This window comes from Marmota marmota, unplaced genomic scaffold (assembly GCF_001458135.2).
Source record: "Marmota marmota marmota unplaced genomic scaffold, marMar, whole genome shotgun sequence".
NCBI lineage: Eukaryota > Metazoa > Chordata > Mammalia > Rodentia > Sciuridae > Marmota > Marmota marmota.
The window spans coordinates 14,493,025-14,504,364 of NW_026000241.1; the positions used below are offsets into that span (position 1 = coordinate 14,493,025).

Consider the following 11,340-nt stretch of genomic DNA (forward strand, 5'->3'; position numbering starts at 1 on the left):
AAGAAGTCCATCTGTTAAAGACCTGATCTCAGCTTGGTGCTATTGCGACATGAGGAATTTTTAAGAGGTTGGGCCTAGTGAAGTATTACTGGAGAAAAGAGATATTGCAAAATGATAAAGGGACCAATTCAATAAAAAGGCATAACAATCTTCTATTTGTATGTACTTAATAAGGTAGCTTTAAAATATACACTGAAAAAATAAGCTAAATTAAAATGAAAAAAAAATAGACAATTCACAACCACAGCTAGAGATTTTAATGTACTTCTCTTAGTTACTCACAGAGTAAGCAAAAGAAAAAGCCTGCAAGAGTATAGAAGTCTTGAACAATCTAATTAATCAGCTATGGACAACAACTTCAGAATACAACCATTCTTTTTCTTTCTTTTTTCCCTCAGAGCTTTATATTTAAACATAGTAGTTGGTTTCATCCCAATAAACTCATACATGCATGGAAATTGATTTCAGTTCATGACCCCCTTTCCCTCCCTACTATGACCATTCTTTTTAAGTGTAATGCAACACTTATTGAAACAAACCAAATCTTGCATCATAAAATAATTCTCAACAAATTTCAAATAACTGAAAGTGTACACATATATAGAGTCTGCATATGTTTCAAAATTTAAAATTAATTTCTAAGTAACTCATGATTATAAGCAGGAGAACATAATGGAAAATAGAAAATAATTTAAACTGAAAAAATAATGAAGATCTATTACATTAAAATGTACATGATACACCCAAGGCAGTGCTTTAAGGGAATTTTGTAGATTTTTTTTTTGTTGTATTGGGTATTGAACCCAGGAGTGTTTTACCACTGAACAACATCCCCAGCTCCTTTTAAATTTTATTTAGAAACAGAATTGCTTAGGGCCTCACTAAGTTGCTGAGACTGACTCACAATCCTCCTGCCTCAACCTCCCAGACCGCTGGGATTATAGGCATGCACCACTGCACTCAGCTTGTAGATTTAAATATATGAACAACAATTGGCAATTAATGACAGAAGGTTTTATTTCAAGAAACTAATATAAAACAGTAAATTAAGCTCAAAGAAAGCAAAAAAGATGAAGATAAGAGCAGAAATCAATGAACAGATGAGGCAGGAAACCAACAAAGCCAAAGCTGGTTCTTTTAAACGATTAATACAACTGATAAGCCCCAAAGACTGATCTAAAAGAGAAAGAGAACACCAGTTGTCAGTGTCAGGGCTGAAAAGGGACATTACTTAGCTCCTCATGTATTTAAAAGGTAATGAGAAGATATTAAGGACAGTATAATGCTAGTAGACTTGACAAATAAAATGAAATCACAACTTTTCAAAACTGAGACAAGCAAAACTAGAAAATCTGAATAGTCTATCCAGGCATGCCTGTAATCTCAGCAACTTGGGAGAAGGAGTCAAGAGGATTGCAAGTTCAAGGCCAGCCTTGGAATCTTGGTAAGACCCTGTCTCACGATATAAAAATGGAAAGGGCTGGTGATAGAAAAAAGAGAAGGAAGGGAGGGGAAACTGAATAGACTGTCACCGAACATGTGTGCATAATTTGAAATTCTCCTGGAGAGGAACCCCAGATAAATTCATTGGTGAATTCTACCAAACATTCAAGGAGGACATCATATCAAATTTGTACACAAAGTGTTTCAGAAACTGGAGAAAAGGGGCGTACTTCCCAATACATTTTAAGAGGCCAAATCTGACCAGGTCATGAAAAGAAAGGAAACTTCAAGACTAATGAACACAGATATAAGAATCCCAAGACCAAAGGGTCATTTTTAATTTTTCAGGAAAAATGTAGGTTGACTTAAGATACTAAAATCAGTGTAATAAACCAAATTAACAGTGGTGGAAAATTATATGGTTACATCAATAGATAAGAAAAAGGGATTTGATAACATTTAAATTTGTGCCTAATAAAGACATCAAAGAAGCAAGAATAGAAGTTCTTCAATATCAAGATTATGGTTTGGTTTTGTGGAAGGCGTTGGTTTGTTTTGTCTCTTGAGACAAGTTCTTGCTAAGTTGCTGAGGCTGGCCCCAAACTTGTGACCCTCCTGCCTCAGTCTCCTAAGTAGCTGGGATTACAGGTGTGCACCACTGCACTGGATTAAGAATATTAAAAAAAAATACCCTACTGCTAGCATTAAAATTAGTAGTGGAGGGGCTGGGGTTGTGGCTTAGCGGTAGAGTGCTCTCCTAGCATGCATGAGGCACTGGGTTCAATCCTCAGCACCACATAAACATAAAATAAAGATATTGTGTCCTCCTAAAGCTAAAAAATAAAAAAAGTGGAATATGTAGAATATTTCCAGAATAGTACCAATGTTTTTGAAAGTTGAGATTAACTTGCAATAGTAGGAATGGATTAAATATATAAAATATGTCTGTATCTTAAACCAAAGTTCCTAAGAGTTTTCCTACATGGCTTCACAGCCCCCATGGAAGTCATTTTTATTTCTTTAGAGAAAAGTGGCAATGAAGGCAGAGGACACTTGGAGGCACGCCCCCCCCCCTTACAAAATGTAGTCTATGCTGGAGGAGCGGGAGGCCATAGGGTGGGAAGATGACCGCCTTTCCCACCCCTCCCTGGGCATCTGTCTTCCCATGGAGGGGAAAATGTAGCTGAAAATTTTCTGAAATATTTCTGAGAGGCATTTCTTGAACTTCTCACCCATGAAAGCATAGATAACAGGGTTCACACAGCAGTGAGTGAAGGAAATGGTTTCTGTGACATGGGTGGCATAAATCAGCTGCTGGTTCAGGATGCACCCATCCAAGACGTGCATGTCGTGCAGGGACGTGAGGAAGAGGACCACGTTGAATGGGACCCAGAAGAGTAAAGATGCAACGACCACAATAAGCACCAACTTGATGGCCTTGGTCTTGTTGTGGTTTTGGCAAGTCTTTAGCTGGTGCAGGATCCTGGCGTAGCAGAACAGGAGGATGGCGAATGGGATCAACAAGCCTAAGATGTTTATTTCAAAGTGGATGAAGATCTTCCACTTCAATGTCTGTTGATTGTAAAATGAATAACACTGGAGAACACCATCTTCAGAGGCCACCTGGTAAAATACTAGCAATGGGCCAGTGGCGATCATGGTGATCAGCCACACTGCCAGGCTCAGGACTGTGCCCGTCCTGACCGTCCTCACCTTTATGGCATACACGGCGTGGACAACAGCCAGGTACCTGTCCATGCTCATGAGGGTGATGAAGAACATGCTGCTGAAGAAGCCAATGTAATAAAAACCAGAGAACACCTTGCACATGACGGTCCCAAATACCCACTGATCCAGCTGATAGTGGGTCTGAAAGGGGAAGGAAAAGACAAAAAGCAGGTCAGACAAGGCCAAGTTCAAGAGGTATATGTCCGTGATGCTCCTCAGCTTCTTGCAGACCACAAGGACCAGGATAACCAGGCTGTTTCCCAGAAGGCCAAATACAAACAGGAAACAGTAGATGATGGCAAGAAGCAACTTGCTGTCTCTCTGGATAAGTTCCCCATCGCAGGGGCTCGAGAAGGTGTCAGGATAGTAGTAGTCGGATGTCGCCGTCAGGTTGGGCTCAAGGGTATAATCCATCAAGGCAGGGGACCTGGTCAAAGAGACACATAAGAAGGTACTGCAAAGTCACTCATTCCTTAAAAATATTTTTATTTAAACAAATGTTGTGTATGTTATGGACCCAATTGTGTCCCCTCCCCAATGCACATGTTGAAGTCCTCGCCCTCAAAGTGACCATGTTTGGAGACTGTACCTTTTAGAAGGTAAGTAAAGTTCAATAAGGTCAGAAAGGCCCAATCTCTCCCTTTCCTTTCCCTCCCTCTCCACGTTCTTTCTGCTTTCCTTCATTATTTTCTTCTCTCTCTCTCTCTCTGTCCCTCTCTCAGTCTCTCTCTTTCCTTACCCCCCTGTTCTTTTCATGCTTATATGTAATATTGTTCTGTGTTCGATTTGAAGTTACACAGATGACAGAATGTTTCTCATTTTGTATTTTAGAGATACATCAATGTGATATTCATAAGTTTAGCTCATTCTTTTAATTGCTTTCCTAAGCACCAGAAATAGCTAAGTTTAAAATGCAGTAAAGAAAAAAAAAGTGATCCCAATTGTACTAAAAATTAAAATCACTAGATTCACTAGCAGTAAACCTAATGAAAACTGCAATTCAGTAGTATAAAAAATCATAGGGCCCAGGAATATAGGCCAATGGTAGTGCATGCTCAGCATGCACAAGTCTGGGTTCAATTCCCTGCACACACATACACACACACGCACACACACACATATACACGCATACATGCATACATGTTTCTTCACTGAAAAGCATAAAAGAGAACACATTGAGCCCAATGAGATGATCAAAATAAAGTATATTCTATATATTAAGACCAAGTCTCCCCAAATGCTTAATGAAAGGAGGTATCTTTTCTTATCTACTTTTCACTCATGTATGAGCTTTGATTCCCTCCTATGTCCTGCAGAGAAAATGGCATGGCTCACTGACTTGCTTCTCTCAGCCACAGCCACAGGCAGCCTCTAAGACACATGCAGTTTGTGGGCTCTGAAGACATGCAAAGTTTCTTAAAATTTATCTCTAAAATATCAGCCTTTTCTGTGCCTCTCCCTAAGGACATAAAAGTGTCCCTGCCTACTCATCCCCTCCTTTCCCAAAGCTGATTATCAACACATACCTTAATAGACCCTTCGTTCTGGAGGTTTCTGTGTGGCTCATTTCTTCTCAGTCCTCCTGTGTCCACACATTTTTTTATATGACTTTGCAGTACCTCTGACTGTCACTGTCATTCATGTAACTTTCTTTGGCCAATCAGGTGCAAGTGAGCTGAAGGGCTTTTATGAGGAGGAAGACTCTCTTTTATTTTTTTAATTTTTTTATATCAATGGACCTTTGTTTTGTTTTGTTTTGTATTTATTTTTATGTGGTGCTTAGGATCGAACCCAGTGCCTCACAAATGTTAGGCAAGTACTCTACCCCTGAGCTACAACCCCAGTCCAAGATTCTCTTTTAGAACTTATCCATTGTTTAATATTGTGTTATTAGCAACATAAAACAGACCAAGATACTATCAAAGATCAACAGGGCTGCCTCGCCGGCCACCCGGGGTTGCATGAGCAATTTAGCTACACTTGGCATTAATAATAACAATTATTAATTCTTTTTAAGCATAACTGAGATTTTGTCATTGCTATGCAGCATAGTTTTGATTAAAAACTCACTGATAGAAAAGATCTTGCCAGATTAGGAATCTTAGAAAAGTCTGGGAGATATAGAGTGTGGGAACCAATGAAGATCGTAGGCATTGCTGCTCTTTGATTTTGGAATGCAGTTGGGCTCACAGCTCATTGGTCTTCCATTCTTAGCTTGTTTGTATGGAAAATGTACAGCTTCCTTCTGGAGTGCTTGTGAGGAAAAAATAATAATAATGTCAGTCTGAAGGGTGGAGCCCATGACATGCTTTTAGGCAACAGTAGCTTTTTCCTTTTTAAATGTTTTATTTTATTTTTTTTCTTCCAGAGCTGAAATGGAACCCAGGGCTTCATGGATGCTAGGCAAGCACTCTACCAGTGAGCTGGGTCCCCCTGCCCCTCCTATCCTCACTCTTCCATTGACTCCATCTAGCTTTTCAACCCAAATCTGGAGTAGGAGCAGATAGAGGTCATCACCATCCCTCAGGACCTAGTAAGTTTGGGAGAAAATTTGCTAAAAAAAAAAAAAAAAGATGTGTTAAGACAGAACTCATGAAAGTGAAAAAGTAGCTGAAAATGTTTCCAGAGGCCTGACTCTGGAGGTGTCAACAAATCGTACCCAGTTACTTGCTTCCCAAACCCAAAGGATAAAGTAATGGTAAAAAGCAGGAAAGGAGTAGGGTGTGGAAGCACACACCTGGTATCCCAGTGGCTGGGGCGGCAGAGGCAGGAGGATTGCAAGTTCAAAGTCAGCCTCAACTTAGAGAGACCCTAAGCAACTTAGTGAGACCCTCTCTCTAAACAAAAAAATAAAAGGTGCTGGGATATGGCTCAGGGATAAACACCCCTGGGTTCCACCCCCCCCCCAAAAAAAGGAGGAAAGGAGCTTTAATTAGTGTAACTACATCAGGAAGAAATGGGGGACTCATGTCCTTAGAACTGTCTTCGAGGGATTGACAATAAATTTAAGGTTTTATGGATAGGGAAATGAGGGCAAGGGGTGGGGGTGGGGGGGTCACATTGCTGAAGGGTTTGCACAAATGGCAAGGCAGGTAATCTCAGTTGGGCACAGTCCAGGCACACAGTAGTATACACCTGTAATGACTCGGGAGGCTGAGGCAAGAGGAAGCCAGGCACCTTAGCAATTTGGCAATTTTTTGTCTCAAAATATAAATTAAAAACAGCTTGAGATATAGCTCAGTGGTAAATTGCCCCTGGGTTTTAATCCCCAGTAAAAAAAAAAAAAAGAGAGAGAGAGAGTTAGGTCAGCTGCTGGGCCCTCCTTCAAACACAGGAGATAAAAAGAAAACCACTAAGACAACCAGAGAAGCCTCTGCCACTCGGCCGTCACGCAAAGGGACATCGGAGCACATCCAAAGGCGCAATTTGGGAGTCAGAGAAGAACGTGTAAAGTGTCCAGGGGAACTTGGGACCAACTTTTGGAAATCTATCCTAAGATAATAATCCAAAATGCGGGAAGGAAAGAAAGGCTTCCAACTACAATACCATAGCATTTCTATTAGGAACGACTTGGAAGGTATTTAAAAAGCAGAAAGAAGAGCAGACTGATTAATCCTACTATGGAAACTGCACCGTGATTGGAACTGTACAATGCTAGATGGAAGAAAAGCAAAAATGTCACTTTTTTTTTTTTCCTGTGTTTTGGCAAGAACTGTTGCCTCACCTGTCTTAATGCTTTGTGCTTTCTTCCACACAATGACAGCAACGGGGCTTTTCAGAGATAGAAGAACTTCAGCTGACAGATATATGGTTTATTTCTGCTATTTGCAATCAGCCCACTGGGGAGACAGCCACCAGCACATTGGGATGGTGCATTGCCAGGTTATCAAGGTCAAGGACCTATCTGAAAAATAAAAAACCCACTTAGCTACCTTATCACACAGGTCTCGGGCCCAAATGCCATTGCTGTGAGGTCTAGGTTCTCCCAAGAAGGCAGGAGAGGTGGACCCAATAGGTTAACGTGGCCTAATGGAGGACAAAGGATGAACTCTCCTCAGCCTGTCAAGCATGGAAACTTATCCTCCTCCAATGAGGGGCAGCAAGGGAAAGGGAAAGAGGAATTGTAATTTCTCCTTCTACTGCTTCTCCCCTCCTGGACACCAGTGGGAATTCTTTATGGAAATGGGAGATAGCGTGTTCCCACTTACAGACGACACTCTCCGGCCTAACAGTTTAATCTTTTAGAAACATCTGCCTGTGGCTGAACACATATCCAGCTAACTCCCCTTTCCAACCTCATTTGGGTTCTGACGAAGTCTGGGGAAAACCCTAGCTCTTTTATGAGAATGTTATATGCGATAAGCAAAGATCAGTGGTGAGCTGGCAGTGAACTCAGGGTTCCCTGGTATAGCTGACCCCGGCTGCGACGGTGGAAACTGTAAGGTCTCCCTCGTCAGCAGTGGAAGCTGGGCTCCTCCCTCTCCCACCCAGCTAAGCAAGGCCCAGGTGGAGTTCCCGCAAGCCCACTTCCAGGTGGGGCCAGAATGACAGCCCAGCACCTAGGACAGAAGGTATAAGATGACTGAGTGCAGGATGTGGGGAGCCCAGCCGCAGTGGGATGACTGCCATCCACCACATTTCCTGAACTCAGCAGAGCTTGGGCACTGGGTGAAGGCTTACTTTTGCTATGGCACTTGACTTGTATAGAAGCAAACGCACTTAAAGGAGGCAGCTCTGGGGCCCAGTGGTGCCCCAGACAATCTTTCTTGTGAATTCCTTAAGATCCTTTAATCTGTTGCTTCTCCACGCCTGGCACAGGGCTTGGTGGACTGGGATTTCTTAAATTAGTGAAGGGAAATGAGACACGATGAAGATGTGGGAGTCAGGTGAAGCTCTGGGGAGAAGGAATACACAGCCCAGAGTTAAGGGTGACTCTGTTCTGAGATCAGAGGGCTGTGTGGGCCCCTGAACTGAACACCACCTTCCCTTGGCCTGTGTATGAGCATTTAGATAGATAGATAGATAGATAGATAGATAGATAGATGGATAGATAGATAGATAGATATTCTTTTATTTTTTTTACAGGAAAGTATATTTTGAAATATTATACATAATAGAGTAAGTATAACTTGTTCCAATTAGGATCCCATTATTGTGACTGTGCATGATGTGGAGTACATTGGTCATGTATTCATATATGCAGATAGGAAAGATATGTCTGATTCATTCTACTGTCTTTTCTATTCCCATCCCCCCTTCCCTTCATTCCCCTTTGTCTAGTCCAGTGACTTAATCTTCTCCTCCTTTGCTGTGGGTAGCATCCACATATCAAAGAGGACATTCTGCCTTTGGGGAATCGGCTTATTCACTTAGTAGAATAGCCTCCAGTTTCATCCATTTACCAGCAAATGCCAGAATTTCATTCTTTTTATGACCTAGTAATATTCCATTGTGTATATATACCTCATTTTCTTTATCCATTCATCTGTCATAGGGCACCTAGATTGGTTCTATAGCTTGGCTATTGTGAATGGAATGCAGATGAGCATTCTGAGGCTACTGTAACAAATGAACACAAACTCAGTGGCTTAAACAAATTGAAATTTATTCTCTCACAGTTCTGGAGACCAGGTGACTGTAAGACAGCTGAAGTTGTCTCTCTCTGGGAGCTCTAAGGGAAAATCCTTCCTTGTCTCTTCCACTACTTGTTGGAGGCCCCCGCAATCTTGGACTAGTGGCCACATCACTCCAACCTCTGTCTCCATCTTCTCATTTTCTTCTCAGTGTGTATGTATCCAACCTCCCTCTGCCTCTAATTCATTAAGATACTTATGATTGAATTTTGGATCCATGCAGATAATCCACAATGATCTCTGCATCTCAAGATTATCAGTATGCAGAGGCCCTTTTCTCAAATAAAGTAACAAAGACAAATTCTAGTAATTAGGACTTGATATCTTTGGGGGGCCATTAGTCAACCTATCATATCTTGACTCTTTTTCCCAATGGGAGTATTTATGTCCACAAGGGGAAAGTGATTTACTCAAAGTCACATAGTAAGTTGGTGGTGGTGGAGCCAAAGCCAAAATTTGGATTTTCCACGGCACATGACCCAGGATGCTCTTCTCATTCTTGTGCATTAAAAATTCTCATCTTTATATATCTGGAGATTAGTGCTCTATCTGATGTGTGTGTGGTAAAAATTTGCTCCCATGGTGTGGGCTCTCTCTTTACCTCAATGATTGTTTCTTTTGCTGAGAAGAAGCTTTTTCGTTTGAATCCATCTCATTTATTAATTCTTGATTTTATTTCTTCTGCTTTAGCAGTCTTGTCAAGGAAGTCAGGGCCTAATTCGACATGATAAAGATTTGGGCCTACTTTTTCTTCTATGGTGTCTGGTCTAATTCCTAGGTATTTGATCCTCTTTGAGTTTTGTACATGGTGAGAAATAGAGATTTAATTTCATTTTGCCATATATGGATTTCCAGTTTTCCCAGCACCATTTGTTGAAGAAGTGCCAAAAAACAAAAACAACCCAATCAATAAATGGGCTAAGGAAGTGAACAGATACTTCTCAGAAGATATATAAGCAACCAACAAACATATGACAAAATGTTCAACATCTTTAGTAATTAGAGAAATGCAAATCAAAACTCCTTTAAGATTTCATCTCACCTCAGTCAAAATGGCAGTTATCAAGAATACAAGCAATAAGTGTTGGAGAGGATGTGGAAAAAGGTATGCTCATACATTGCTGGTGGGACTGCAAATTGGTTTGACCACTTTGGAAAGCAGTATGGATATTCCTTAGAAAACTTGGAATGGAACCACCATTTGACCCAGCTATGCCACTCCTCGTTATCCTGTAGATAATATTAGCTATCTCATACCCAAAGGACTTAAAATCAGCATACTATAATAACACAGCCACATCAATGTTTATAGCAGCTGAATTCACTATAGCTAAACTGTGGAACCAACCTAAATGCCCATCAATAGATAAATGGATAAAGAAACTATGTATATACACAATGGAATATCACTCAGCATTAAAAGAGAATAAAATTATGGCATTTGCAGGTAAATGAATGGAGTTGGAGAATATTATGCTAAGTGAAATAAGCCAGTCTCCAAAGACCAAAGGCAGAATGTTTTCTTTGATTACTGGATGCTGATCTATGATGGGGTGGCATGGGAAGAATGGAGGAACTTTGGGTTGGGCAAAGGGTAGGGTAGGGAGGGATTATGGGGATAGGATAGATAGTGGAATGAGATGGACATCATTACCCTAGGTCCATGTATGATTGCACAAATGGTGCATTTCTACATTATGTACAACCAGAGAATTGAAATGTTGTACTCCATTTGTGTATGATGAATTGAAATGCATTCTGCTGTCATGTACAACTAAGTAGAACAATAAATAATGATAATAATAATAAAAATTCTCATCTGACAATATGAAGAACAACTGTGGGGGCTGGGGTTGTGGCTCAGTGGTAGAGCACTCACCTAGCACCTGTGAGGTCCTGGGTTCGATCCTAAGCACCACATAAATAAATAAATAAATAAATAAAGGTATTATGTCCAACTACAAGTAAAAAATAAATATAAATATACATTAAAAAAAGAACAACTGTGGATAATATTAGGAGAAATGTTTTCAGGATTTCTACTGTGAAAATTGTCAAAATCAAAATGGAGTTGATCGTGTCAAATCCAAAAATTAATGAAAAAATAAAGCCAGGAGTTTATGAGGGAAGTCTTCTCATGCACAACTGCCCAATAGTCACCATCACAAACACTGCTTACCAGAACAATACCTTGCACAAAGACTAATACAATGTGACACCCAGTAACTGTTCAACTGTGGGCTGCTGCCACCCTTGGTATTAATCCTCTTGGCCAAGGATTATTGTTTTAAAACATCTCATGTAATCTTCACTATTTTTGCCTTTCAAAACTTCTCTTTGAATATATTAAGGGTTTACTATGACATGTGCATTTCCATTGCAATGCTCTGCTTGTCCTGAATAAATATCATTAGTCTTTGGAGAATCTCTCTCTCTGATTGTTATTTAGGTTAACACTTTGCTTTTCAACTCTAAGTCCACCAATGATTTGCAAGGTAAGAAAGCATTTGCTCAACAAAAAGTGCTAGACAGAGGC

At 40.5% G+C, this 11,340-nt stretch overlaps 1 protein-coding gene across 1 annotated transcript; it reads right to left on the reverse strand.

Annotated features, from left to right (window-relative positions):
- Nucleotides 1-234: 234 nt before the first annotated feature.
- Ccr8 (C-C motif chemokine receptor 8) lies at nucleotides 235-4,832 on the reverse strand. The gene is made up of 2 exons (XM_015489621.2): nucleotides 4,698-4,832; nucleotides 235-3,598 (listed from the first exon to the last, which is right to left on the reverse strand). Exons 1-2 carry the CDS (start codon nucleotides 4,736-4,738, stop codon nucleotides 2,518-2,520), a joined length of 1,122 nt encoding a protein of 373 aa, XP_015345107.2. The 5' UTR covers nucleotides 4,739-4,832; the 3' UTR covers nucleotides 235-2,517.
- Between the last annotated feature and the right edge of the window lie 6,508 nt (nucleotides 4,833-11,340).